This window comes from Oncorhynchus keta, chromosome 17 (assembly GCF_023373465.1).
Source record: "Oncorhynchus keta strain PuntledgeMale-10-30-2019 chromosome 17, Oket_V2, whole genome shotgun sequence".
Lineage (NCBI taxonomy): Eukaryota > Metazoa > Chordata > Actinopteri > Salmoniformes > Salmonidae > Oncorhynchus > Oncorhynchus keta.
Genome location: NC_068437.1, coordinates 40,551,278 through 40,577,820, shown reverse-complemented (window position 1 = coordinate 40,577,820; position 26,543 = coordinate 40,551,278). Strand labels below are relative to the sequence as shown.

The 26,543-nt window shown below is 41.7% G+C and overlaps 1 protein-coding gene across 1 annotated transcript in view; it reads right to left on the bottom strand.

The window, feature by feature from the left end:
* Positions 1–25,777, bottom strand: part of LOC118395829 (protein O-mannosyl-transferase TMTC2-like) — a 178,134-nt gene extending 152,357 nt beyond the window's left edge. The window contains exon 1 of the mRNA XM_035789804.2: positions 25,331–25,777. Within this exon, the coding sequence (XP_035645697.2) occupies positions 25,331–25,413 (83 nt within the window). The 5' untranslated portion in view covers positions 25,414–25,777. The remainder of the gene's footprint in view (positions 1–25,330) is intronic.
* Positions 25,778–26,543: the final 766 nt, after the last annotated feature.

Sequence of the window (26,543 nt, the reverse complement as noted above, 5' to 3'; positions counted from 1 at the left end):
CCCCCTCCAGATTGAATCCTTTATTTTTCTAGAGATTACATTTAGGAAGTCTCATTCGTCTGTCAGATGAGCTAACAGCACTCTACTTCAGCTTCTCAAACCTCAGGGCACATGAAGTAAAAACAGTTGCACACACTCTCAGAAACCCAAACTTCCTCACCGACCAAAAATAACCTCTGTCACACACCACGTGCACCCTCCTTGCGTCGGAGAGGAAGACCTCACTTGGCTTGATCGGCAGAGGGGGAAAATCATATATACCAAGTTCAAAGATTATAATAAATGCTACGGTTTGCGATCCTAAGGGTCAACACACAGCCAAAATAAACGACGGGAATCAAATTTAGAAATGTTTCCAACAGTGGGTGGACTGATACTGTCTATCGCTGACTCACTGTTGAAGTCTTAATGAAATGTCTCCAACAGTGGGTGGACTGATACTGTCTATCGCTGACTCACTGTTGAAGTCTTAATGAAATGTCTCCAACAGTGGGTGGACTGATACTGTCTATCGCTGACTCACTGTTGAAGTCTTAATGAAATGTTTCCAACAGTGGGTGGACTGATACTGTCTATCGCTGACTCACTGTTGAAGTCTTAATGAAATGTTTCCAACAGTGGGTGGACTGATACTGTCTATCGCTGACTCACTGTTGAAGTCTTAATGAAATGTTTCCAACAGTGGGTGGACTGATACTGTCTATCGCTGACTCACTGTTGAAGTCTTAATGAAATGTTTCCAACAGTGGGTGGACTGATACTGTCTATCGCTGACTCACTGTTGAAGTCTTAATGAAATGTTTCCAACAGTGGGTGGACTGATACTGTCTATCGCTGACTCACTGTTGAAGTCTTAATGAAATGTTTCCAACAGTGGGTGGACTGATACTGTCTATCGCTGACTCACTGTTGAAGTCTTAATGAAATGTTTCCAACAGTGGGTGGACTGATACTGTCTATCGCTGACTCACTGTTGAAGTCTTAATGAAATGTTTCCAACAGTGGGTGGACTGATACTGTCTATCGCTGACTCACTGTTGAAGTCTTAATGAAATGTTTCCAACAGTGGGTGGACTGATACTGTCTATCGCTGACTCACTGTTGAAGTCTTAATGAAATGTTTCCAACAGTGGGTGGACTGATACTGTCTATCGCTGACTCACTGTTGAAGTCTTAATGAAATGTTTCCAACAGTGGGTGGACTGATACTGTCTATCGCTGACTCACTGTTGAAGTCTTAATGAAATACTTTCTGTTTAAACATAAAGAAGTTTGATGGTGAGAGACAGAGAGAGAGAGAGAGAGAGAGAGAGAGAGAGAGAGAGAGAGAGAGAGAGAGAGAGAGAGAGAGAGAGAGAGAGAGAGAGAGAGAGAGAGAGAGAGAGATAGAGAGAGAGAGAGAGAGAGAGAGAGAGACAGAGAGAGAGAGAGAGAGAGAGAGAGAGAGAGAGAGAGAGAGAGAGAGAGAGAGAGAGAGAGAGAGAGAGAGAGAGAGAGAGAGAGAGAGAGAGAGAGAGAGAGAGAGAGAGAGAGAGAGAGAGACAGAGAGAGACAGAGAGAGAGACAGAGAGAGACAGAGAGAGACAGAGAGAGAGAGACAGAGAGAGAGACAGAGAGAGAGACAGAGAGAGAATTTCCTGGGTAAAACGTTCCACTGTAATAGTGAAGGTGTAAACCTGGCAGTAGAAAATCTTAACAGTATATTTGACCTCTCAGCTTCCCTATCAAATCTAAAAATCTCAAATATAAAACCAAAGAAAATTAACAATAATGACAAGTGGTTTGATGAAGAATGCAAAAATCTAAGAAAGAAATTGAGAAACCTGTCCAACCAAAAACATAGAGACCCGGAAAACCTGAGTCTACGCCTTCACTACGGTGAATCACTAAAACAATTCAGAAATACACTACGGAAAAAGAAGGAACAGCATGTCAGAAATCAGCTCAATGCAATTGAAGAATCCATAGACTCTAACCACTTCTGGGAAAATTGGAAAACACACAACAAACAACAACACAAAGAATTATCTATCCAAAATGGAGATGTATGGGTAAACCACTTCTCCAATCTTTTTGGTTCTATAACAAAGAACAAAGAGCAAAAACATATACATGATCAAATACAGATCTTAGAATCAACTATTAAAGACTACCAGAACCCACTGGATTCTCCAATTACATTGAATGAGTTACAGGACAAAATAAAAACCCTCCAACCCAAAAAGGCCTGTGGTGTCGATGGTATCCTCAATGAAATGATCAAATATACAGACAACAAATTCCAATTGGCTATACTAAAACTCTTTAACATCATACTTAGCTCTGGCATCTTCCCCAATATTTGGAACCAAGGACTGATCACCCCAATCCACAAAAGTGGAGACAAATTTGACCCCAATAACTACCGTGGAATATGTGTCAACAGTAACCTTGGGAAAATCCTCTGCATTATTATTGACAGCAGACTCTCAATGAAAACAATGTACTGAGCAAATGTCAAATTGGCTTTTTACCAAATTACCGTACAACAGACCATGTATTCACCCTGCACACCCTAATTGACAACCAAACAAACCCAAACAAAGGCAAAGTCTTCTCATGCTTTGTTGATTTCAAAAAAGCCTTCGACTCAATCTGGCATGAGGGTCTGCTATACAAACTGATGGAAAGTGGTGTTGGGGGTAAAACATACGACATTATAAAATCCATGTACACAAACAACAAGTGTGCGGTTAAAATTGGCAAAAAACACACACATTTCTTCACACAGGGTCGTGGGGTTAGACAGGGATGCAGCTTAAGCCCCACCCTCTTCAACATATATATCAACGAATTTGCGCGGGCACTAGAAAAGTCTGCAGCACCCGGCCTCCCCTTGCTAGAATCCGAAGTCAAATGTCTGCTGTTTGCTGATGATCTGGTGCTTCTGTCACCAACCAAGGAGGGCCTACAGCAGCACCTAGATCTTATGCACAGATTCTGTCAGACCTGGGCCCTGACAGTAAATCTCAGTAAGACCAAAATAATGGTGTTCCAAAAAAGGTCCAGTCACCAGGACCACAAATACAAATTCCATCTAGACACTGTTGCCCTAGAGCACACAAAAAACTATACATACCTTGGCCTAAACATCAGCGCCACAGGTAACTTCCACAAAGCTGTGAACGATCTGAGAGACAAGGCAAGAAGGGCATTCTATGCCATCAAAAGAAACATAAATTTCAACATACCAATTAGGATTTGGCTAAAAATACTTGAATCAGTCATAGAGCCCATTGCCCTTTATGGTTGTGAGGTCTGGGGTCCGCTCACCAACCAAGACTTCACAAAATGGGACAAACACCAAATTGAGACTCTGCACGCAGAATTCTGCAAAAATATCCTCCGTGTACAACGTAAAACACCAAATAATGCATGCAGAGCAGAATTAGGCCGATACCCACTAATTATCAAAATCCAGAAAAGAGCCGTTCAATTCTACAACCACCTAAAAGGAAGCGATTCACAAACCTTCCATAACCAAGCCATCACCTACAGAGAGATGAACCTGGAGAAGAGTCCCCTAAGCAAGCTGGTCCTGGGGCTCTGTTCACAAACACACCCTACAGAGCCCCAGGACAACAGCACAATTAGACCCAACCAAATCATGAGAAAACAAAAAGATAATTACTTAACACATTGGAAAGAATTAACAAAAAAACAGAGCAAACTAGAATGCTATTTGGCCCTACACAGAGAGTACACAGCGGCAGAATACCTGACCACTGTGACTGACCCAAAATTAAGGAAAGCTTTGACTATGTACAGACTCAGTGAGCATAGCCTTGCTATTGAGAAAGGCCGCCGTAGGCAGACATGGCTCTCAAGAGAAGACAGGCTATGTGCTCACTGCCCACAAAATGAGGTGGAAACTGAGCTGCACTTCCTAACCTCCTGCCCAATGTATGACCATATTAGAGAGACATATTTCCCCAGATTACACAGATCCACAAAGAATTCGAAAACAAATCCAATTTTGAAAAACTCCCATATCTTTTGGGTGAAATTCCACAGTGTGCCATCACAGCAGCAAGATTTGTGACCTGTTGCCACGAGAAAAGGGCAACCAGTGAAGAACAAACACCATTGTAAATACAACCCATATTTATGCTTATTCATTTTATCTTGTGTCCTTTAACTATTTGTACATTGTATATATATATATATAATATGACATTTGTAATGTCTTTACTGTTTTGAAACTTCTGTATGTGTAATGTTTACTGTTCATTTGTGTTGTTTTTCACTTTATATATTCACTTTGTATGTTGTCTACCTCACTTGCTTTGGCAATGTTAACACATGTTTCCCATGCCAATAAAGCCCTTGAATTGAAATTGAATTGAGAGAGACAGAGAGAGAGAGAGAGAGAGAGAGAGAGAGAGAGAGAGAGAGAGAGAGAGAGAGAGAGAGAGAGAGAGAGAGAGAGAGAGAGAGAGAGAGAGAGAGAGAGAGAGAGAGAGAGAGAGAGAGAGAGAGAGAGAGAGAGAGGGTTGGATGAAAATGTGAAATACAATACAACATGACTCTTTCTCCATCTGGAGAAATGTCAGACTTGTCTTCCTCTCAGAGCCAGGAAAACTGGAATTAGAATAAAATCCATTACACACTAAATTTCATTACCATAGTTGTTACTTGTTGTGCAAATAATGCCATATGCAATCGTCCAACATGCACACAAAAACACAGTTATTGCCAAAACAGAAGTAGGGTTGATGAAACCCTCACTGCTCAGCAGAAGTTAAAATAACAGCCAGCTTGAGTCAGACTGAGCAAAGAATGAAAAGTAGGGGGATGTTAGTTAACTCCAGCTTCAATAGCCATGACTTAACCCTGCAACATCTCAGGTTTCATTATTCTATATCCCACACAACCACTTGGTGAAAAGCCCCAGAGGGCTGAGATTACAGTGTTGGAGTGGATTCAACTTCCCCTTTCTCAAAGTAGCAATTTGATGAAAGGTTGGGGGTCACACTTCCAAGCTGTTCTTCACCCACTTGAGACAAATGATATACTGTACAGTAAAGACTGTACCGTCTGGATGTTAATACGTGCCACTGTCCTAAAGGGTCCCAAAGGTTGCCAGATGATGCAGAGTGACATGAATTCAAAGCACTATGTTGGGAGGGCTCTGCCTTTACAGTAACAATTAGAGATGAACTGTGACAACCTGAGATGGGTACTCACACAAACCTGGATGACATAAAGTACGGTACAGCGCAGGCCCACTACTGGGACTAATATTCTGGGTCTCAGTGCAGGCAACTCCCACACAGCCTATCTACCCACAAATCACCATCAAATTACTTTAGTATTCAAAACACACCGTGGCCTGATCTTTCTCATCTGCTGTAAAGAACCATGCATGTCTGTAGCCTAGTGGTTAGAGTGTTGGGCCAGTAACTGAAAAGTTGCTGGATTGAATCCCCAAGCTGACAAGGTACAAATCTGTCAGGTAAAATAAAATAAAAAACAATATGACCTCAGCAGTAAGACAGTAAGGATCTGTGGAGAGAGCCTGGTATGCCAACACTACAGCAACTAAATATAACTAACCGCAGTTTCCCCTGTCCTACATCTGACTCACTCTCCAGATTTAGGAAAAACAAGATACAATCATCATGTTTTAAAATGACCACAATAATAACAGAACCTCAAAGAAATCCAACACCTGTATTTTGCAGCACTGGCTAAAGCTGAGTGTATCTCCAACAGAGAACATTCACTGACTGAGAAAATTTGATTTGTAAAATAGATTACAATTTTATCACAGGTGACTTTATTTCTCAACTCTTCAGACACCCATCCATCCCACAGCCATGCCACCCACTGCTGAGCGGACACAGCAGAACAGCTTCAGTTGGCCATCGCAACACTGAACTCCCATTAAGTAGGCTACATTAACCCAGGCACGTACACCCAATCCACCCACAAAGAGCTGACCCGATTGGTTCTGACAAGTTGTTCCACAAAGGTGCCGCATCACTTCTCTGCCCCAACAGTGAGGTCTTATTTCACTGTCCGTCCAAAACCAGGGCCTTAATTCTGTGACAAATGAGGACCTTCATTGGGTCCAGGGAGAATAGTGAGACCCACACAGTCCCTTTACAATGCACAAAGACACAGGCCTGGTCCAGGATATGTCACAGTCTTATCACAATGTGCCAATGTCCCGTGTTACGGGGAAACAAGGCCACCGAGATGGCGGAACTGAAAAAAGTGTCTCCTTTATTGAAACGGCGAACTACAGCATCCTTGTTCGATATAGGCAACAAGGGAGTTTTTGTTTCTCATGGATTGGGTTCTTTACTCGCCCCTTCATCGACAACCCGTTAATCCCATTAATATGACGAGAGCTCGGCAACCCGTGCTGGAACACGGCATTAGACCCATTAGTCAACACTGGCCCTCTGAATCCAAGGCCTTGTCTAGACCCATTACTGATACACCCACATGAAATCAAATGATGTGAGACCCATGTCTATTGATGGGGGGGAACACTACACGAGGGTTCCCCAACTGGGGGCCCGCGGTTGACTTTATTTGTCCCCCGAAGTTGTCTAAGCAATATATATATATATATAAACACGCATTCAGTGGCAAAAAAAAGTATGTGAACCCTTTGGAATTACCTGGATCTCTGCATAAATTGGTCAACAAATTTAATCTGATCTTCATCTGTCACAACAATAGACAAACATAGTGTGCTTTTAAACGAATAACACAAAAAGTTTTGTATTTTTCTTGTCTATATTGAATACATAATTTAAACATTCAGTGTAGGTTGGAAAAAGTATGTGAACCCCTAGGCTAATGACTTCTCCAAAAGATAATTGGAGTCAGGAGTCAGCAAACCTGGAGTCCAAATCAATGAGACGAGATTGGAGATGTTGGTTAGAGCTGCCTTGCCCTATAAAAAACACTCAAAACATTTGAGTTTGCTATTCGCCTTGAACAAAAGAGATCTCACAAGACCTAAGATGAAGAATTGTTGACTTGCATAAAGCTGGAAAGGGTTACAAAAGTATCTCTAAAAGCCTTGCTGTTCATCAGTCCACAGTAAGACAAATGGTCTATAAATGGAGAAAGTTCAGCACTGTTGCTACTCTCTCTAGGAGTGGCCGTCCTGCAAAGATGACTGCTAGAGCACAGCGCAGAATGCCCAATGAGGTTAAGAAGAATCCTAGAGTGTCAGCTAAAGACTTATAGGAATCTCTACAATATGCTAACATCTCTGTTGACGAGTCTACAATACATAAAACACTAAACAAGAATGGTGTTCATGGTAGGACACCACAGAAGCAACTACTGTCCAAAAAAAACATCTGAAGTTTGCAAAAGTGCACCTGGATGTGGACAGGTGAAACTACAGTTGAGTTGTTTGGAAGGAACACAACACTATGTGTGGAGGAAAAAAGGCACAGCACAACAACATCAAAACCTCATCCCAACTGTAAAGTATGGTGGAGGGAGCATCATGGTTTGGGGCTGCTTTGCCTCAGGGCCTGGACAACTTGCTATTGTCGACGGAAAAATGAATTCCATGTTAATCAAGACATTTTGCAGGAGAATGTTAGGCTATCTGTTTTGGTTACTACATGATTCCATATGTGTTATTTCATAGTTTTGATGACTTCACCATTACTCTACAATGTAGAAAATAGTAACAATAAAGAAAAACCCTGGAATGAGTAGGTGTGTCCAAACTTTTGACTGGTACTGAATATGTACAGTGGGGCAAAAGAATATTTAGTCAGCCACCAATTGTGCAAGTTCTCCCACTTAAAAAGATGAGAGAGGCCTGCAATTTTCATCATAGGTACACTTCAACTATGACAGGCAAAATTAGATTTTTTTTCTCCAGAAAATCACATTGTAGGATTTTTTATTAATTTATTTGCAAATTATGGTGGAAAATAAGTATTTGTCAATAACAAAAGTTTATCTCAATACTTTGTTATATACCCTTTGTTGGCAATGACAGAGGTCAAACATTTTCTGCAAGTCTTCACAAGGTTCTCACACACTGTTGCTGGTATTTTGGCCCATTCCTCCATGCAGATCTCCTCCAGAGCAGTGATGTTTTGGGGCTGTTGCTGGGCAACACGGACTTTCAACTCCCTCCAAAGATTTTCTATGGGGTTGAGATCTGGTGACTGGCTAGGCCACTCCAGGACCTTGAAATGCTTCTTACGAAGCCACTCCTTTGTTGCCCAGGTGGTGTGTTTGGGATCATTGTCATGTTGAAAGACCCAGCCACGTTTCATCTTCAATGCCCTTGCTGATGGAAGGAGGTTTTCACTCAAAATCTCATGATACATGGCCCCATTCATTATTTCCTTTACACGAATCAGTCGTCCTGGTCCCTTTGCAGGAAAACAGCCCCAAAGCATGATGTTTCCACCCCCATGCTTCACAGTAGGTATGGTGTTCTTTGGATGCAACTCAGCATTCTTTGTCCTCCGAACACGACAAGTTGAGTTTTTACCAAAAAGTTATATTTTGGTTTCATCTGACCATATGACATTCTCCCAATCTTTTTCTGGATCATCCAAATGCTCTCTAGCAAACTTCAGACGGGCCTGGACATGTACTAGCTTAAGCAGGGGGACACGTCTGGCACTGCAGGATTTGAGTCCCTGGCGGCGTAGTATGTTACTGATGGTAGGCTTTGTTACTTTGGTCCCAGCTCTCTGCAGGTCATTCACTAGGTCCCCCCGTGTGGCTCTGGGATTTTTGCTCACCGTTCTTGTGATCATTTTGACCCCACGGGGTGAGATCTTGCGTGGAGCCCCAGACCGAGTGAGATTATCAGTGGTCTTGTATGTCTTCCATTTCCTAATAATTGCTCCCACAGTTGATTTCTTCAAACCAAGCTGCTTACCTATTGCAGATTCAGTCTTCCCAGCCTGGTGCAGGTCTACAATTTTGTTTCTGGTGTCCTTTGACAGCTCTTTGGTCTTGGCCATAGTGGAGTTTGGAGTGTGACTGTTTGAGGTTGTGGACAGGTGTCTTTTATACTGATAACAAGTTCAAACAGGTGCCATTAATACAGGTAACGAGTGGAGGACAGAGGAGCCTCTTAAAGAAGAAGTTACAGGTCTGTGAGAGACAGAAATCTTGCTTGATTGTAGGTGACCAAATACTTATTTTCCACCATAATTTGCAAATAAATTCATTAAAAATCCTACAATGTGATTTTCTGTATTTTTTCTTCTCATTTTGTCTGTCATATTTTGAAGTGTACCTATGATGAAAATTACAGGCGTCTCTCATCTTTTTAAGTGGGAGAACTTGCACAATTGGTGGCTGACTAAATACTTTTTTGCCCCACTGTATATGAGAGAGAAAGATTTCAAATCAACTCCAAGTCATTTTAATTATGGAAACCTGTTCCAAAGAATTCCTATGCATAGTAGAGAGATAAAGTTGAAGTCGGAAGTTTACAATCACCTAAGCCAAACACGTTTAAACCCAGTTTTTCACAATTCCTTACATATAATCTCAGTAAACGTTCCCTGTCTTAGAACAATTAGGATCAACACGTTATTTTAAGAATGTGAAATGTCAGAATAATAGTAGATTGACTGATTTATTTCAACTTTTATTTTTTTCATCACATTCCCAGTGGGCCAGAAGTTTACATACACTCAATTAGTATTTGGTAGCATTGCCTTAAATAGTTTAACTTGGGTCAAATGTTTCGGGTAGTCTTCCATAAGCTTCCCACAATAGGTTTGGGCCATTTCTCCTGAAAGAGCTGGTGTAACTAAGTCAGGTTTGTAGGCCTCCATGCTCGCACACGCTTTTTCAGTTCTGCCCACAAATTGTCTATAGGATTGAGGTCAGGGCTTTGTGATGGCCACTCCAATACCTTGACTTTGTTGCCCTTAAGCCATGTTGCCACAACTTTGGAAGTATGCTTGGGGTCATTGTCCATTTGGAAGACCCATTTGTGACCAAGCATTAACTTCCTTACTGATATCTTGAGATGCATCCTCATAATTTTCCTCCCTCATGACGCCATCTATTTTGTGAATTGCACCAGTCCCTCCTGCAGCAAAGCACCCCCACAACATGATGCTGCCACCCCGTGCTTCACAATTGGGATGGTGTTCTTCGGGTTGCAAGCCTCCAGCTTTTTACACCAAACATAACAATGGTTATTATGGCCAAACAGTTCTATTTTTGTTTCATCAGACCAGAGGACATTTCTCCAAAAAGTACGATCTTTGTCCCCATGTGCAGTTACAAACCGTAGTCTGGCTTTTTTATGGCGGTTTTGGAGCAGTGGCTTCTTCCTTGCTGAGTGGCCTTTCAGGTTATGTTGATATAGGACTTGTTTTACTGTGGATATAGATACTTTTGTACCTGTTTCCTCCAGCATCTTCACAAGGTCCTTTGCTGTTGATCTGGGATTGATTTGCACTTTTCACACCAAAGTACATTAATCTCTAGGAGACAGACTCCTTCCTGAGCGGTATGCCGGCTGCGTGGTCCCATGGTGTTTATACCTGCGTACTATTATTTGTACAGATGAACGTGGTACCGTCAGGCATTTGGAAGTTGCTCCCAAGGATGAACCAGTCTTGTGGAGGACTACAATTTTCTTTCTGAGGTCTTGGCTGATTGCTTTTAATTTTCCCATGATGTCAAGCAAAGAGGCACTGAGTTTGAAGGTAGGCCTTGAAATACATCCACAGGAACACCTCCAATTGACTCATATAATGTCAATTAGCCTATCAGAAGCTTCTAAAGCCATGACATAATTTTCTGGAATTTTCCAAGCTGTTTAAAGGCAAAGTCAACTTAGTGTATGTAAACCTCTTACCCACTGGAATTGTGATACAGTGAATTATAAGTGAAATAATCTGTCTGTAAACAATTGTTGGAAAAATTACTTGTTTCATGCACAAAGTAGATGTCCTAACCGACTTGCCAAAATTATAGTTTGTTATCAAGAAATTTGTGGAGTGTTTGAAAAACGAGTTTTAATGACTCCAATCTAAGTGTATGTACATTTCCTACTTCAACTGTATATGTGATTCTATACAAATGTAAGCAAGGTTTAAAATGATTATGTTTTAGTCAAATGTTATATCTGTTTGAGGTTCTTGTGGTCAATTTGCAGTCTACATATTATTTTCAATTAAGTTCTGGCCCCCTTACCATCTGCTAAAGAAAAAAATCAGCTCACGACTGAATCTTGTTGATGATCCCTACACTACACCAAACCTTTACTGCGGGGGGCCTCTCTTCAGATATTGTGGAGAGTGTGCTGCAAGGGTTCTACTCTTTGACCAAGCTTCATGTGTTCTTTTGGCAGCTTAATTACTTATGTCACATTACTGTGTCGCACCATTGCATTTTTTGCAATGCTGCCCATGTGAAGGATTTTCGTGCTGGTTGATCAAATCTTCTGTTCAATCTTCAATGTCTAAAATGATCATGAGTAGGCTGTGTGTGTGTGTGTGTGTGTGTGTGTGTGTGTGTGTGTGTGTGTGTGTGTGTGTGTGTGTGTGTGTGTGTGTGTGTGTGTGTGTGTGTGTGTGTGTGTGTGTGTGTGTGTGCGTGCGTGCGTGTGTGCGTGCGTGCGTGCGTGCGCGTGTGTGTGTGTGTCTGTCAAGGGGCTGGTGAGGGCACCACATGATACATTTGGAGAGATAATCTGTTGGCTATAATTAAATAGCCAGCAAAGAGATTGGAAAAAAGCAAAGAGGGCGCAGGTTAAACTCTTGTGTAGCATGTTTCAAGTTCATCTTTAATGCTGTCCACCACAGAGCAGTAAACCCGACAACTACATAAGGCCCATCTCATTTCTGTGGATGCCTGTAGGATGATCACAAAGCATCCTGCTTCATTTAGGAGCATTGACTGTTATGCTGTCGGTCTCTGCACAGGGTCTTTCATTCATGAACCGGTGGGCAGTGACTGATCAGACCAACCCACACTCACCCTATTCCTACTGCAACTCACACATGACAATCATCTGCCAAGGCAATCACAGAGGCAGCAGAATGGGCCAAGTCTATCCAATTTCTCCCATGGCCGATACCAGTCAGCTCCAGCAATCAAAGCCATGGGGAGTTTGATTCCTTCAACCTCTCGACCTTCTCCATGCTGATGCAGCTCATCACAAATAGCTGGAGACAGAGGGAGGGTAAGACCTCTATCTTAAGTCCTACGTCTAGACACCATCTGGACCATGGTGGTTATGGCTATATGCTGGCATCTCTGCAACACCTTCATTATGTTAAATGCCATCAATAATTAATTAAAAGTCCAAAGATCATTTACTTGCAATTGATAAGCACTTGACATGTTGCACTACTGTTTTGAATTAACCTACAGTGATACATTTTTTTATGTTTTAATTTTATTTCACCTTTATTTAACCAGGTAGGCCAGTTGAGAACAAGTTCTCATTTACAACTGCGACCTGGCCAAGATAGAGCAAAGCAGTTAGACACAAACAACACAGAGTTACACATGGAATAAACAAACGTACAATCAATAACACAATAGAAAAGTCTATAAACAGTGTGTGCAAATGTAGTACGTGTAGGGAGGTAAAGCAATAAATAGGCCATAGTGGCAAAATATCTACAATTTAGCAATTAAACACTGGAGTGATATATGTACAGAAGATGAATGTAGAGATACATTCATGGGATATGTAAGGTTACAGAGGATATGTAAGGATATGTAACTTTGAAATGATGTAAAAATATATAATATGTTATTACAGAGCAGATACCTCCCCAAAAGGTTATTAATCTTCACAACGCCCTTGATTTTTCAAACCAAATCCAGTTTTGATCACCTAAAGCAGTGCTTAGACAGTGAGAGCTCAGAGGGATTATGACTGAGAAAGTTCACCTCAGCGCAGCAGGGTCACACCAGATCACCCAGTGGGAGCTGCCATCACATGTAATAATGCTGACAGTCACTGAGAGAGGCAGTGACCCAGAAAAGAAGGGCAGTAAAAAATACCCCTTAGTTAGTTAACAGTGTTGCTGTGTGACGTGCAACCCCAAACCCTCCCTCCTTTCCTGTCATTCCACATTGAGCCTGATTATGAGCTGTAAAGTGCATCAACACAACACATTCTCATGTTCAAACATGGAATATTGAACAAATGTTTCCACATGTTATGCGATTTGATTGTTCATTTCAATGGAAACTCATTGCATGTATTTGAGCTATTCTTGCTTCCACAGCTCAGGAAATGTGGACTGAGGGCCAGTGCCTTTAAATTAAGTCAGTTTGTCAAGTGAAATACCAAGGTCTCCTCAAATCGTATTCAGAAGTTATTGGCAGTTAGGAAAATGTGCATCGTATCTAGTCAACTGTTTCCCATGACCTAAAAGTGAACTGATCGTATCCAAGGCTAAAATGTTTCAAGTAATTATGTGGGTTTGTGGGAAACTGAAGCAATGCACAACATACTGCAACCTCTTATTAATAGTATTTTTAGCAACAAATATTGAAAGCTTTTTAGACTCGCCTTTGTGGCGAGAGTGAAAATAACATCTTCATGTCTGCTGGAAAATACAGTTATGAAGTGAAGTCAACCCATCTATCTTTGATCAGAACTGTGCTGATCTTTTTAGACTGTAGATGAGAAATCGTATGTCTGATCACAATTGAAACCAACTTCTAAGCATTTGCATTAAGGGAACAATAACTGCATAACTCAATAACTGGAAGTCGCAAGAGATAATAGTAATAATAATAGAATGGAAGGACATTGTATTGTATGGTAAACCATTGAAATAAGAGAACATTTCAAAACTCTTCAGTCTCAATGACCTTCAAAGAAATCTCAAAGCACATGGAAAAATAACAGGTGTCAATGTGTGAACAATACAAGGGACTCCTCTCACATGGACCTCTTAGATGGCTTCATCGCTCAGACTATCTGACATCTGGCAAACACTGACATCGCCATCCTGATTGCACTGAACATGTTCCTCTTGACTCCACCTCAAACCCGAGGGCACAGGGGAGAAAAACCCTCAACGCTTCGCAAATGTGACCATCTGGCGGCGGCCGACGGAAGATTAGAGCGGGAGGTCCTGCACGCCTTGTCTGCCGTCCGTGTATCCACCCCACTCTGAATGCTTCCACTAATTACAGGACACTGGGAGAGACTGAGGGAGATATACTCAGACTGTTAGGTTGACGCCCTTGGGTTCTTGGGCTCGTTACATTACCACTGCGCTGGGGCTGGGGCGGGCTGGGGTTGGGCTGGTCCATTCTATCCCACTAGATGGACACTACAGGCAGGGCTGGAGCAAAGCAAAGCAGAGCCCAGACAGCAGTACCACAGAAACCCAACCAGGGCCAGCCAAGGCTATTTACAGGGCTCAAGCAACCTTACACGGACAGACAACCCAGGAGGGGGAGAGTAGATAGGTCATAGGTCATACTCACACACACAGACTAACAACATTTCTACAAAAACAATCTGCATTGACCCTTCTGTTATAGTTTTTATTTCTACACTGACATTATGCACACTACACACACTCAGATACCAACACACACACACTTCATTTTCTCACACACACATAACACGCGCACATATTCATACTGAGTCTACACACACACTAACATACAATCATAATTTCCGCTGCTGCTACTGTTTATCATATATCCTGATGAGTAGTCACTTTACCCCCATACATATCTACCCCTACTACTCCAGTATCCCTGAACATTGTAAATATTGTATTGGCACTGACCCTGGAACTGAATCTGTATATAGCTTACTGACCCTGGAACTGCGCCTGTATATGCTACTTACCCTGGTACTGCACCTGTATATAGCTTACTGCCCCTGTATACAGCTTACTGACCTTAGAACTGACCCTTTATATAGCTTACTGACCCTGGAACTGCACCTGTATATAGCCTACTGACCCTGTATACAGCTTACTGATCTTAGAACTGCCCCTGTATATAGCTTACTGAACCTGGAACTGCACCTGTATATAGCTTACTGACCCTAGAACTGACCCTTTATATAGCTTACTGACCCTATAGGCCCTGTAACTGACCCTGTATATATAGCCCTACTGACCCCGTGCTTACTGAACTTGCTGCACCTGTATATAGCTTACTGACCCTAGAACTGGCCCAATATATAGCTTACTGACCCTAGAACTGGCCCTGTATATAGCTTACTGACCCTATATATAGCTTACTGACCCTGGAACTGACCCTGTATATAGCTTACTGACCCTGTATATAGCTTACTGACCCTGGAACTGACCCTGTATATAGCTTACTGGCCCTGTATATAGCTTACTGACCCTGTATATAGCTTACTGACCCTGGAACTGACCCTGTATATAGCTTACTGACCCTAGAACTGGCCCTGTATATAGCTTACTGACCCTGGAACTGACCCTGTATATAGCTTACTGACCCTAGAACTGGCCCTGTAGAACCCTGAACTGGCCCTGTATACAGCTTACTGACCTTAGAACTGCCCCTGTATATAGCTTACTGAACCTGGAACTGCACCTGTATATAGCTTACTGACCCTAGAACCAACCCTGTATATAGCTTACTGAACCTGGAACTGCACCTGTAAATAGCTTATTGACCCTAGAACTGACCCTGTGTATAGGTTACTGACCCTAGAACTGACCCTTTATATAGCTTACTGAACCTGGATCTGCACCTGTAAATAGCTTATTGACCATAGAACTGACCCTGTATATAGCTTACTGACCCTATATATAGCTTACTGGCCCTGTAACTGACCCTGTATATAGCATACTGACCCTAGAACTGACCCCGTATATAGCTTACTGAACTTGGAACTGCACCTGTATATAGCTTACTGACCCTAGAACTGGCCCAATATATAGCTTACTGACCCTAGAACTGGCCCTGTATATAGCTTACTGACCCTATATATAGCTTACTGACCCTGGAACTGACCCTGTATATAGCTTACTGACCCTGTATATAGCTTACTGACCCTGGAACTGACCCTGTATATAGCTTACTGGCCCTGTATATAGCTTACTGACCCTGTATATAGCTTACTGACCCTGAAACTGACCCTGTATATAGCTTACTGACCCTAGAACTGGCCCTGTATATAGCTTACTGACCCTGGAACTGACCCTGTATATAGCTTACTGACCCTAGAACTGGCCCTGTATATAGCTTACTGACCCTAGAACTGGCCCTGTATATAGCTTACTGACCCTGGAACTGACCCTGTATATAGCTTACTGACCCTGGAACTGACCCTGTATATAGCTTACTGAACCTGGAAGTGACCCTGTATATAGCTTACTGAACCTGGAACTGCACCTGTATATAGCTTACTGACCCTAGAACTGCCCCTGTATATAGCTTACTGACCCTAGAACTGACCCTGTATATAGCTGAACCTGGAACTGCACCTGTATATAGCTTACTGACCCTAGAACTGCCCCTGTATATAGCTTACTGACCCTAGAACTGACCCTGTAACTGAACTTGGAACTGCACCTGTATATAGCTTACTGAACTTGGAACTGACCCTGTATATAGCTTACTGAACTTGGAACTGCACCTGTATATAGCTTACTGACCCTAGAACTGACCCTGTATATAGCTGAACCTGGAACTGCACCTGTATATAGCTTACTGACCCTAGAACTGCCCCTGTATATAGCTTACTGACCCTAGAACTGACCCTGTATATAGCTTACTGAACCTGGAACTGCACCTGTATATAGCTTACTGACCCTAGAACTGCCCCTGTATATAGCTTACTGACCCTAGAACTGACCCTGTATATAGCTTACTGAACTTGGAACTGCACCTGTATATAGCTTACTGACCCTAGAACTGGCCCTGTATATAGCTTAACCCTGTATATAGCTTACTGACCCTGTATATAGCTTACTGACCCTGGAACTGACCCTGTATATAGCTTACTGACCCTAGAACTGGCCCTGTAACTGACCCTGGAACTGACCCTGTATATAGCTTACTGACCCTAGAACTGGCCCTGTATATAGCTTACTGACCCTAGAACTGGCCCTGTATATAGCTTACTGACCCTGGAACTGACCCTGTATATAGCTTACTGACCCTGGAACTGACCCTGTATATAGCTTACTGAACCTGGAAGTGACCCTGTATATAGCTTACTGAACCTGGAACTGCACCTGTATATAGCTTACTGACCCTAGAACTGCCCCTGTATATAGCTTACTGACCCTAGAACTGACCCTGTATATAGCTTACTGAACCTGGAACTGCACCTGTATATAGCTTACTGACCCTAGAACTGCCCCTGTATATAGCTTACTGACCCTAGAACTGACCCTGTATATAGCTTACTGAACTTGGAACTGCACCTGTATATAGCTTACTGAACTTGGAACTGACCCTGTATATAGCTTACTGAACTTGGAACTGCACCTGTATATAGCTTACTGACCCTAGAACTGACCCTGTATATAGCTTACTGAACCTGGAACTGCACCTGTATATAGCTTACTGACCCTAGAACTGCCCCTGTATATAGAACTAGAACTGACCCTGTATATAGCTTACTGAACTTGGAACTGCACCTGTATATAGCTTACTGAACTTGGAACTGACCCTGTATATAGCTTACTGAACTTGGAACTGCCCCTGTATATAGCTTACTGAACTTGGAACTGCACCTGTATATAGCTTACTGACCCTAGAACTGGCCCTGTATATAGCTTACTGACCCTAGAACTGCACCTGTATATAGCTTACTGACCCTAGAACTGACCCTGTATATAGCTTACTGACCCTAGAACTGACCCTGTATATAGCTTACTGAACTTGGAACTGCACCTGTATATAGCTTACTGAACTTGGAACTTACCCTGTATATAGCTTACTGACCCTAGAACTGACCCTGTATATAGCTTACTGAACTTGGAACTGCACCTGTATATAGCTTACTGAACTTGGAACTGCACCTGTATATAGCTTACTGACCCTAGAACTGCCCCTGTATATAGCTTACTGACCCTAGAACTGACCCTGTATATAGCTTACTGAACTTGGAACTGCACCTGTATATAGCTTACTGAACTTGGAACTGACCCTGTATATAGTTTACTGAACCTGGAACTGCACCTGTATATAGCTTACTGAACCTAGAACTGACCCTGTAAATAGCTTACTGAACCTGGAACTGCACCTGTATATAGCTTACTGACCCTAGAACTGCCCCTGTATATAGCTTACTGACCCTAGAACTGACCCTGTATATAGCTTACTTGAACTGCACCTGTATATAGCTTACTGACCCTAGAACTGCCCCTGTATATAGCTTACTGAACCTAGAACTGACCCTGTATATAGCTAGCTTACCCTGTATATAGCTTACTGACCCTAGAACTGACCCTGTATATAGCTTACTGAACTTGGAACTGCACCTGTATATAGCTTACTGAACTTGGAACTGCACCTGTATATAGCTTACTGACCCTAGAACTGCCCCTGTATATAGCTTACTGACCCTAGCAACTGATATAGCCCCTGGAACTGCACCTGTATATAGCTTACTGACCCTAGAACTGCCCCTGTATATAGCTTACTGACCCTAGAACTGACCCTGTATATAGCTTACTGAACTTGGAACTGCACCTGTATATAGCTTACTGACCCTAGAACTGACCCTGTATATAGCTTACTGAACTTGGAACTGCACCTGTATATAGCTTACTGACCCTAGAACTGACCCTGTATATAGCTTACTGAACTGCACCTGTATATAGAACTGACCTGACCCTGTATATAGCTTACTGCACCTGTAACCTGAACTGAAATAGCAACCACCTGTATATAGCTTACTGACCTAGAACTGCCCCTGAATAGCTGACCCTAGAACTGACCCTGTATATAGCTGAACCTGGAACTATAGCTTACTGACCCTAGAACTGAACCTGGAACTGACCCTGTATATAGCTTACTGACCCTAGAACTGACCCTGTATATAGCTTACTGAACTTGGAACTGCACCTGTATATAGCTTACTGAACTTTGAACTGCACCTGTATATAGCTTACTGACCCTAGAACTGCCCCTGTATATAGCTTACTGACCCTAGAACTGACCCTGTATATAGCTTACTGAACCTGGAACTGCACCTGTATATAGCTTACTGACCCTAGAACTGCCCCTGTATATAGCTTACTGACCCTAGAACTGACCCTGTATATAGCTTACTGAACTTGGAACTGCACCTGTATATAGCTTACTGACCCTAGAACTGACCCTGTATATAGCTTACTGAACTTGGAACTGCACCTGTATATAGCTTACTGACCCTAGAACTGACCCTGTATATAGCTTACTGACCCTAGAACTGACCCTGTATATAGCTTACTGAACTTGGAACTGCACCTGTATATAGCTTACTGAACCTATAACTGACCCTGTATATAGCTTACTGAACCTGGAACTGCACCTGTATATAGCTTACTGACCCTAGAACTGCCCCTGTATATAGCTTACTGACCCTAGAACTGACCCTGTATATAGCTTACTGAACTTGGAACTGCACCTGTATATAGCTTACTGAACCTAGCTACTGACCCTTTATATGGCTTACTGACCCTGGAACTGCACCTGTATATAGCTTACTGACCCTGGAACTGACCCTGTTTATAGTTTACTGACCCTGGAACTGACCCTGTATATAGCTGGGGAGGCAGGGTAGCCTAGTGCTTAGAGTGTTGGATTAGTAACTGGAAGGTTGCAAGTTCAAATCCCTGAGCTGACAAGGTACAAATCTGTCATTCTGCCCCTGAACAGGCAGTAAACCCACTGTTCCTAGGCCGTCATTGAAAGAACTGACCCTGGAACTGGCCCTGTATATAGCTACTGACCCTGGAACTGCCCCTGTATGTAGCTACTGGCCCTGTATATAGCGTACTTACGTTCTCGTATTCTTCTTATTTCTGGTGTGTTTTTGTTCTACTTTACCTTTTTTATAGTACTACTGATATTGATTACTGCATTGCTGGGAAAGAGCAAGCAGGGAAGGCATTTCACTGTACTTGTGCACATGACAATAAAACTTTAAACACACACACATACACACAGCACTCTGACTACACTATAAGAGGCAGAGGTTGTTAATTGACAGAAAGCTACATAATGACGTGTCATCAAACATAGTGATTCATTATAGTTTGAGCCACTCAACCACTCCTTAATGCGATACGTGGAAGAAACCATGGACCATGTCAAGGTTTATTTATAACAGATTACTGGACAGGCAGGCAGGAACTATGGACCATGAATCCATTCTGAACATTAAGTAACAACATGTTGGGGGAAGAAATGATTCATCCTACCTCTAAGCAGTGCTTTATATCTGTAAAAATAGGATTCTAATTATATTCCACATATCCCTACTTTATCATTTAAAAGTCTAGGAATTTCGGTATTCCACTGCTTCTCCCCAACCGAAGAAGCCTTGTGTGTCAATGACTTGAAGCATTTGGCACTCTGGCCATCAAGTCCCAGACCACATCATCCGACTGCAGTGCTACATGCTTTGACTGCATCCCCCTGTCAGGCCACAGCAACGCTCAGGAAGGCTCTGTCCTCAATAACAAACTATGTGTGTCATTCACACATTTATATACATCACCATCCTAACAAGATAACATTTTAGCTGAGAAAGAGAAGTGTACCATGCAGCATTGTTGAAGAGCAAGGCATTTCATACTAGCCATGACAAGAGATACAATGCATTCGGAAAGTATTCAGACCCCTTGACTTTTTCCACATTTTGTTACGTTACAGCCTTATTCTTAAATTGATTAAATATTTTTTTTCCCTCATCAATGTGCACACATTACCCCATAATGACAAAGCAAAAACAGGAAAAACAGACCCTTTGCTCAGTATTTTGTTGGGCCAGTATCCCGGAATCGCATCTTCACTGTTTTGCGGGTACTATTTAACGAAGCTGCCAGTTGAGGACTTGTGAGGCGTCTGGTTCTCAAACTAGACACTCTAATGTACTTGTCCTCTTGCTCAGTTGTGCACCGGGGCCTCCCACTCCTCTTTCTATTCTGGTTAGAGACAGTTTGCGCTGTTCTGAGACGGGAGTAGTACACAGCGTTGTACGAGATCTTCAGTTTCTTGGCAATTTCTTGCATGGAATAGCCTTCATTTCTCAGAACAAGAATAGACTGACGAGTTTCAGAAGAAAGTTCTTCGTTTCTTTCATTTTGAGCCTGTAATCGAACCCACAAATTCTGATGCTCCAGATACTCACGAGTCTAAAGAAGGACAGTTTTATTGCTTCTTTAATCAAAACAACAGTTTTCAGCTGTGCTAACATAATTGCAAAAGGGTTTTCTAATGATCAATTAGCCTTTTAAAATAATAAACTTGGATTACCTAACACAACATGCCATTGGAACACAGGAGTGATGGTTCCTGATAATGGGCCTCTGTACGCCTATGTAGATATTCCATTAAAAAATCAGCTGTTTCCAGCTGCAATAGTAATTTAAAACATTAGCAATGTCTCCACTGTATTTATGATCAATTTGATGTTATTTTAATGGACAGAAAAGTGTATTTTCTTTCAAAACCAAAGACATTCTAAGTGACCCCAAACCTTTGAACAGTAGTATATGTAAATAAGGTTTTTCTGCAGAAATGTCTAAAAACCTGTTTTCTTTTAGTCATTATAGGATATTGTGTGTAGATTGAGGATTTTTTGTAACATTAAAAAAATGTGGAAAAAGTCAAGGGGTCAAGTCACGCTCTCATTTCATCATGAAATTGTCAACAATATTTCAGAGAAGAACGTGTAGGTGTAGGCCTAGGACTTCTGAAAAATAGAAATCTCTATATCTGTTTTCTAAGAAGACATTAAGTTGATCAACTCCCTCATGGCTGACGCAGGAGAACAGTTTTATTTTCCTACTCCTGTCCTCCACATTTCCCTTTGATTCCGTTCAGTATCATCCAAACAAAATCACGGATGTTTTTGCAACATAAATCCAAATCAGCAACAATAATGCTGATGATGCAGCTAATGCCAAAGCCATGTTCACAAAACCTGCAGAGTGCAGACCCTTTCTTTTTCTGCAGGGTCATACATCAAACGCATCTGGACAGGTTCATAGCAATTCAGAGAATGAAATTGGGCAATATTTTTCTCCTGACACAAACCTATTCACTCCTATTGGTGGTAAAGGTCTCAGGATTATATCTATAGACAGAGATATGAACAACACGTATGACATATGACTCACTATGTTGTCATCCAGGTGTCAAGGCTCTGTGTGATAATGATGACCGTGCCCAGATGGAGAACTCCCAGAAGTAATTCTGACATCACATAATGGAGTAATTGTCCACTCCTCAACGATGGGCTGTTTGTGCAGGGAGTTGGGTGTGGTGGTGGTGGTGAAAGCATTGACAGAAGAAAGCCTTGTGAGGCCCCTCCATTCCTCCATAGAAAAGTATCTTTGGTGCTAGGCTAGCAAACACATTGCACAAAACGTGTAGTTACGGTGTTGTTAACTTAGACCATGACGAGTTACAATTAATAACAACTGGTATGTGGCAGGTGACTTAAATTAACCAGTAAAACCAGTGACCTTTCATCAGGTTTTTCCTACAGAGATCTGACTCAGCAAACCCTACATTCATTAAAGCAGGCAGAGTACTCCATTCTTGTAGGCGCTATTTTCTCAAGAATACAACTGAAAGTAACAAGAACAGTATAATGATGTATTCCTGAGCAACAAGACTCCAAGAGCAGATCGATGTGAAATCCTCATGTGGCATGCTGTCAGCCACCCTTGGTGCTCCTGGCCATGCTCAATGCACAACTGACACATTGGATTTAAACTTTTAATCATTAAATATTTCAATCAAAGCAGTTTCTCAACTCGTGTACAAAATTGCTTTCTGAATTTCGAGAGGAGGATGTATTACACATTGAGACAAAATATCCATATTTGATTCCTTGCAATTTAGAATTTAAGAAATTCTGTTGTTAAGTGCACAACTACATGTAGCCTAAAGGTATAGATAACAGATTGTCATGTTAGAAGGTGCAAACCAATTTGCAATGAAATCAAATAGTATTCTAAAGAGGGGTATCCAATCCGATAAGATCCTTATTAGACAGTTTTAAGGTTTATGGTTTAAATTCAGTTCTCCCCAAAAAGTGAGCTCACGGTTTGATAAAGATAAAGCTTCTTATTCACACATATGATATCAGCAATCAGTAAGCCCCTTTCCCCATCATTATACCACATCAGCTTCTTCTCCAGGCAAATCACATGTTAACAAGTCAGGATACCACCTCACTAATGACTACTAATTACATACTGTACAAGCCTGAACAAAACGCCAGCGCTAAAAACAGATAGGATAGTTAGTATGTGATATCTCAGAAACAAATAGCAGTTGATATGGTTTGGGCTTCAGCACAGTAAAAGAGTGGGTTTGTCATAAGATAGACTATTATTACAATGGCCATTAGTTTAAAAATTGAGGATATTATATTCACATGGGGGTGCGTGCTACGCACACACACACTACAACCTAAGGCTGAAATGTAGAATGTGTACACTGACACATCTCAGTGGTCCTGCAGCAGTCAGTGGTAGCCTTAACCCTCTCCACATTGTAGCCACTCCCAGGAAGATTTATGAAAACTGAACACCACTGCTGTCACATGAGTGATGGTGTGTCCCGAGCACAAAGTACAAAGGCGTATACTCCTGTATAAGTTTATGACTCCATCACAAAAATGTAGGCTATAAGATTACAATGAAACTTTGGCCGCTGGTTCGAATACCCGAGCCAACAAGGTGAAAAATCTGCAGATGTACCCTTGAGCAAGGCACTTAACCCTAATTCGCTCCAGTGGCGCCGCACTACTATGGCTGACCCTGTAAAACAACACATTTCAGTGTGCCTATCTGGTGTATGTGGGGGAAAAAAACATTTTTTTTATTAAAAAAACATCAACACACCACTTGGCATGAGTGCAGTAGATTTACGCTCACTGAACAGCATCCCCAGGCTACATTTTAATGGTCTCAATGCATCCATAGAAACAGTAGCACTTATACTAATAACTTAATTTCCTATCGGCCATAGCTGTCCAAATACATAACAATGATGGCTCTAATTCTGCATGTATCAAACCTTTTATAAGCAGTTAGGCTATTGACCAAATGATTGAAGTGTAATACATTAGCATCAGCATTACAGTATAAGCCTCCTATGTAGTACACTGCATTACTTGCTTATCATAGACCACCAGGTTAGTTTTAAAAACCTGGTGTACATTTAGACATCAGGCATTACAAGTTAAAACATTATATTTAAAATATAAATCAATCAATTAATAAATCAACCAAGCTAATATACTGAGGCCATAGCGGGTTAATTGCCCAGCAGTAGGTCTATGGCAGTAAGAAGTTGGTAAAAGAAAAGTGCTTAGGTTTTGTGTTAAGATCTTCATTCCTTACAGATACAAATCTGTTTGGCACAATACATTCTCAGGCCCGGGAGAAATATTGTTTCCCTGGAGGCAGATACATTTTCACCGTGCAGCCCAGACTGAGCTGAACGCATCTCTACTTTTAAGACCGTTGCTTTTCAATGGAGCATGAACCACTTGAGAATTGATCAATGTTTTAATCTGCCTAATAAAGCACGCTGTTTTTAAGACGTTCTATTGCCTATTTAAAACAAGGTTGGCTTATTTAATTTGTTTATGATCATCAGTCATTATTGTCTGTTAGAATAATGATATTCATTAAATATGATTCACCTGTTTCTCGGGACGGTACAGCACCTAACAAATACGACTGGTTCACACGTAATTTGAAAAGACTTGGTCATGATAACGGTTTTATTTTAGTGATGTGCCATGGACATGGTGATTATGGAATACAACGTATCAAATTACTCCCATAATCATTTTGTAGCGTTAGGTTAATTTCGCCTGCAATAATGTATTATCGTCTCAGGATTCAAACTTTATGCAGTGACACTGTGTACTGGCAAGCTATACCTGCTGTTTACCAAGACCTTGCCGCCAACACGGAGCTGACAGAAGTCACCCTCCCTCGGCCCACCATTCCTTACGCTACCGCGAAATGTTGTATAGGAATGTGAACACGTTTCCTACTATGCAAAGCAATAAACAAAATGCAAAACCATTGTGTTGTATGACAATATGGGCAGAACAGCAATGCCATCGGAGGCGGGCGTCATCTGTCATGCAATCATGTACCTGTCATCGTAGCAGAAATCAGCGCCCAGAGTGTTGACATAGAGGACCAAAGCCACAGCGCTGCACACGAATTCTGCAATCATTTCTCAAAAAAGAAAACAAGAAAAGAAAACGAATAACAGTGGAGATAGATCTCAAATCCGATCTCTATTCTCTCTCTCCGTCTTTGTCAAGAAGTCTCTACGAAAACAGAAATTCCAATTCCCCATCCTCGCAAAGTGTTGAAAGTGGATAATCCAGGCATCCTCCTTCTAACCCATTTTGAGCTCGATGAGGGCAGTTTTTATCCGAGACGAAATAGAGCAAAACGGCCAGCATTTACGGTTTCTGTAACTGCATTTGCACGCCTTTCCTACAAGACTGCTCCTATGATGCATAGTGAGTGGTCCGCTGGATAAACGTCGTGATTGAGCCGCGTGTGGTTCAAAGGATATTCTGCGCATGTGCGATGCCCCTCCTCCCAACAGTGAATAGAAGAAAGGATGCTAATGACTTGAGGATTAGGTTTGACTGCATGGTGATGGCACACCTCTTGATTGCGAACCGCTGGTATCCCCCGTAGCCTTCTATGTGTATTCTAGCCGTGATTATATAGCCCATTATGAGTGTGAATATGCCATTCTTGGTTTAAAGGAACAGTGACACCGGTCGCGCGTGTTTTTTCCAACCTCTGGGGAGCTCTTTGTATACACAGCATAGTCGCATAATCTGGTTTTAAACCGAGCAGTAGGCTATAAACAGTACTTGGTTAGGGCCACACTGCGCCAGGCATACAAACACTAGATTTGATCTACCCTCTGCTGAAACCATTTTTTTTATATAAATATAATTTGAAACTAATTGAATAGAACTACTGACCTACAAGGATACAAAATATGAGTTATTCAGGCTTCAAATGTCTGTTGATTACTGGATTATAAAATCTGAAATGGCATAATGGTTGTTGTTCATTACTCTTAAATAACCAATCAACAGACATTTGATTAGAGACTAAGGATTGATTGTATGTCAGAAATGAGAATGTGAAATGACAGGTGTCTTCTCCAAAGTGTTACGACACGTGAAGCCTGTAGTAAATATTCCATTGAGGCTTTTCTTCAGAGGCAAAACACTCCACTTAAATTGCAATAAACCTGAGGCAGAAAAAATAGTCCAATAAAAAAAGAACAAACCATATTCCAAGCAGACTAAACTCCACTCTGATTAGAATACT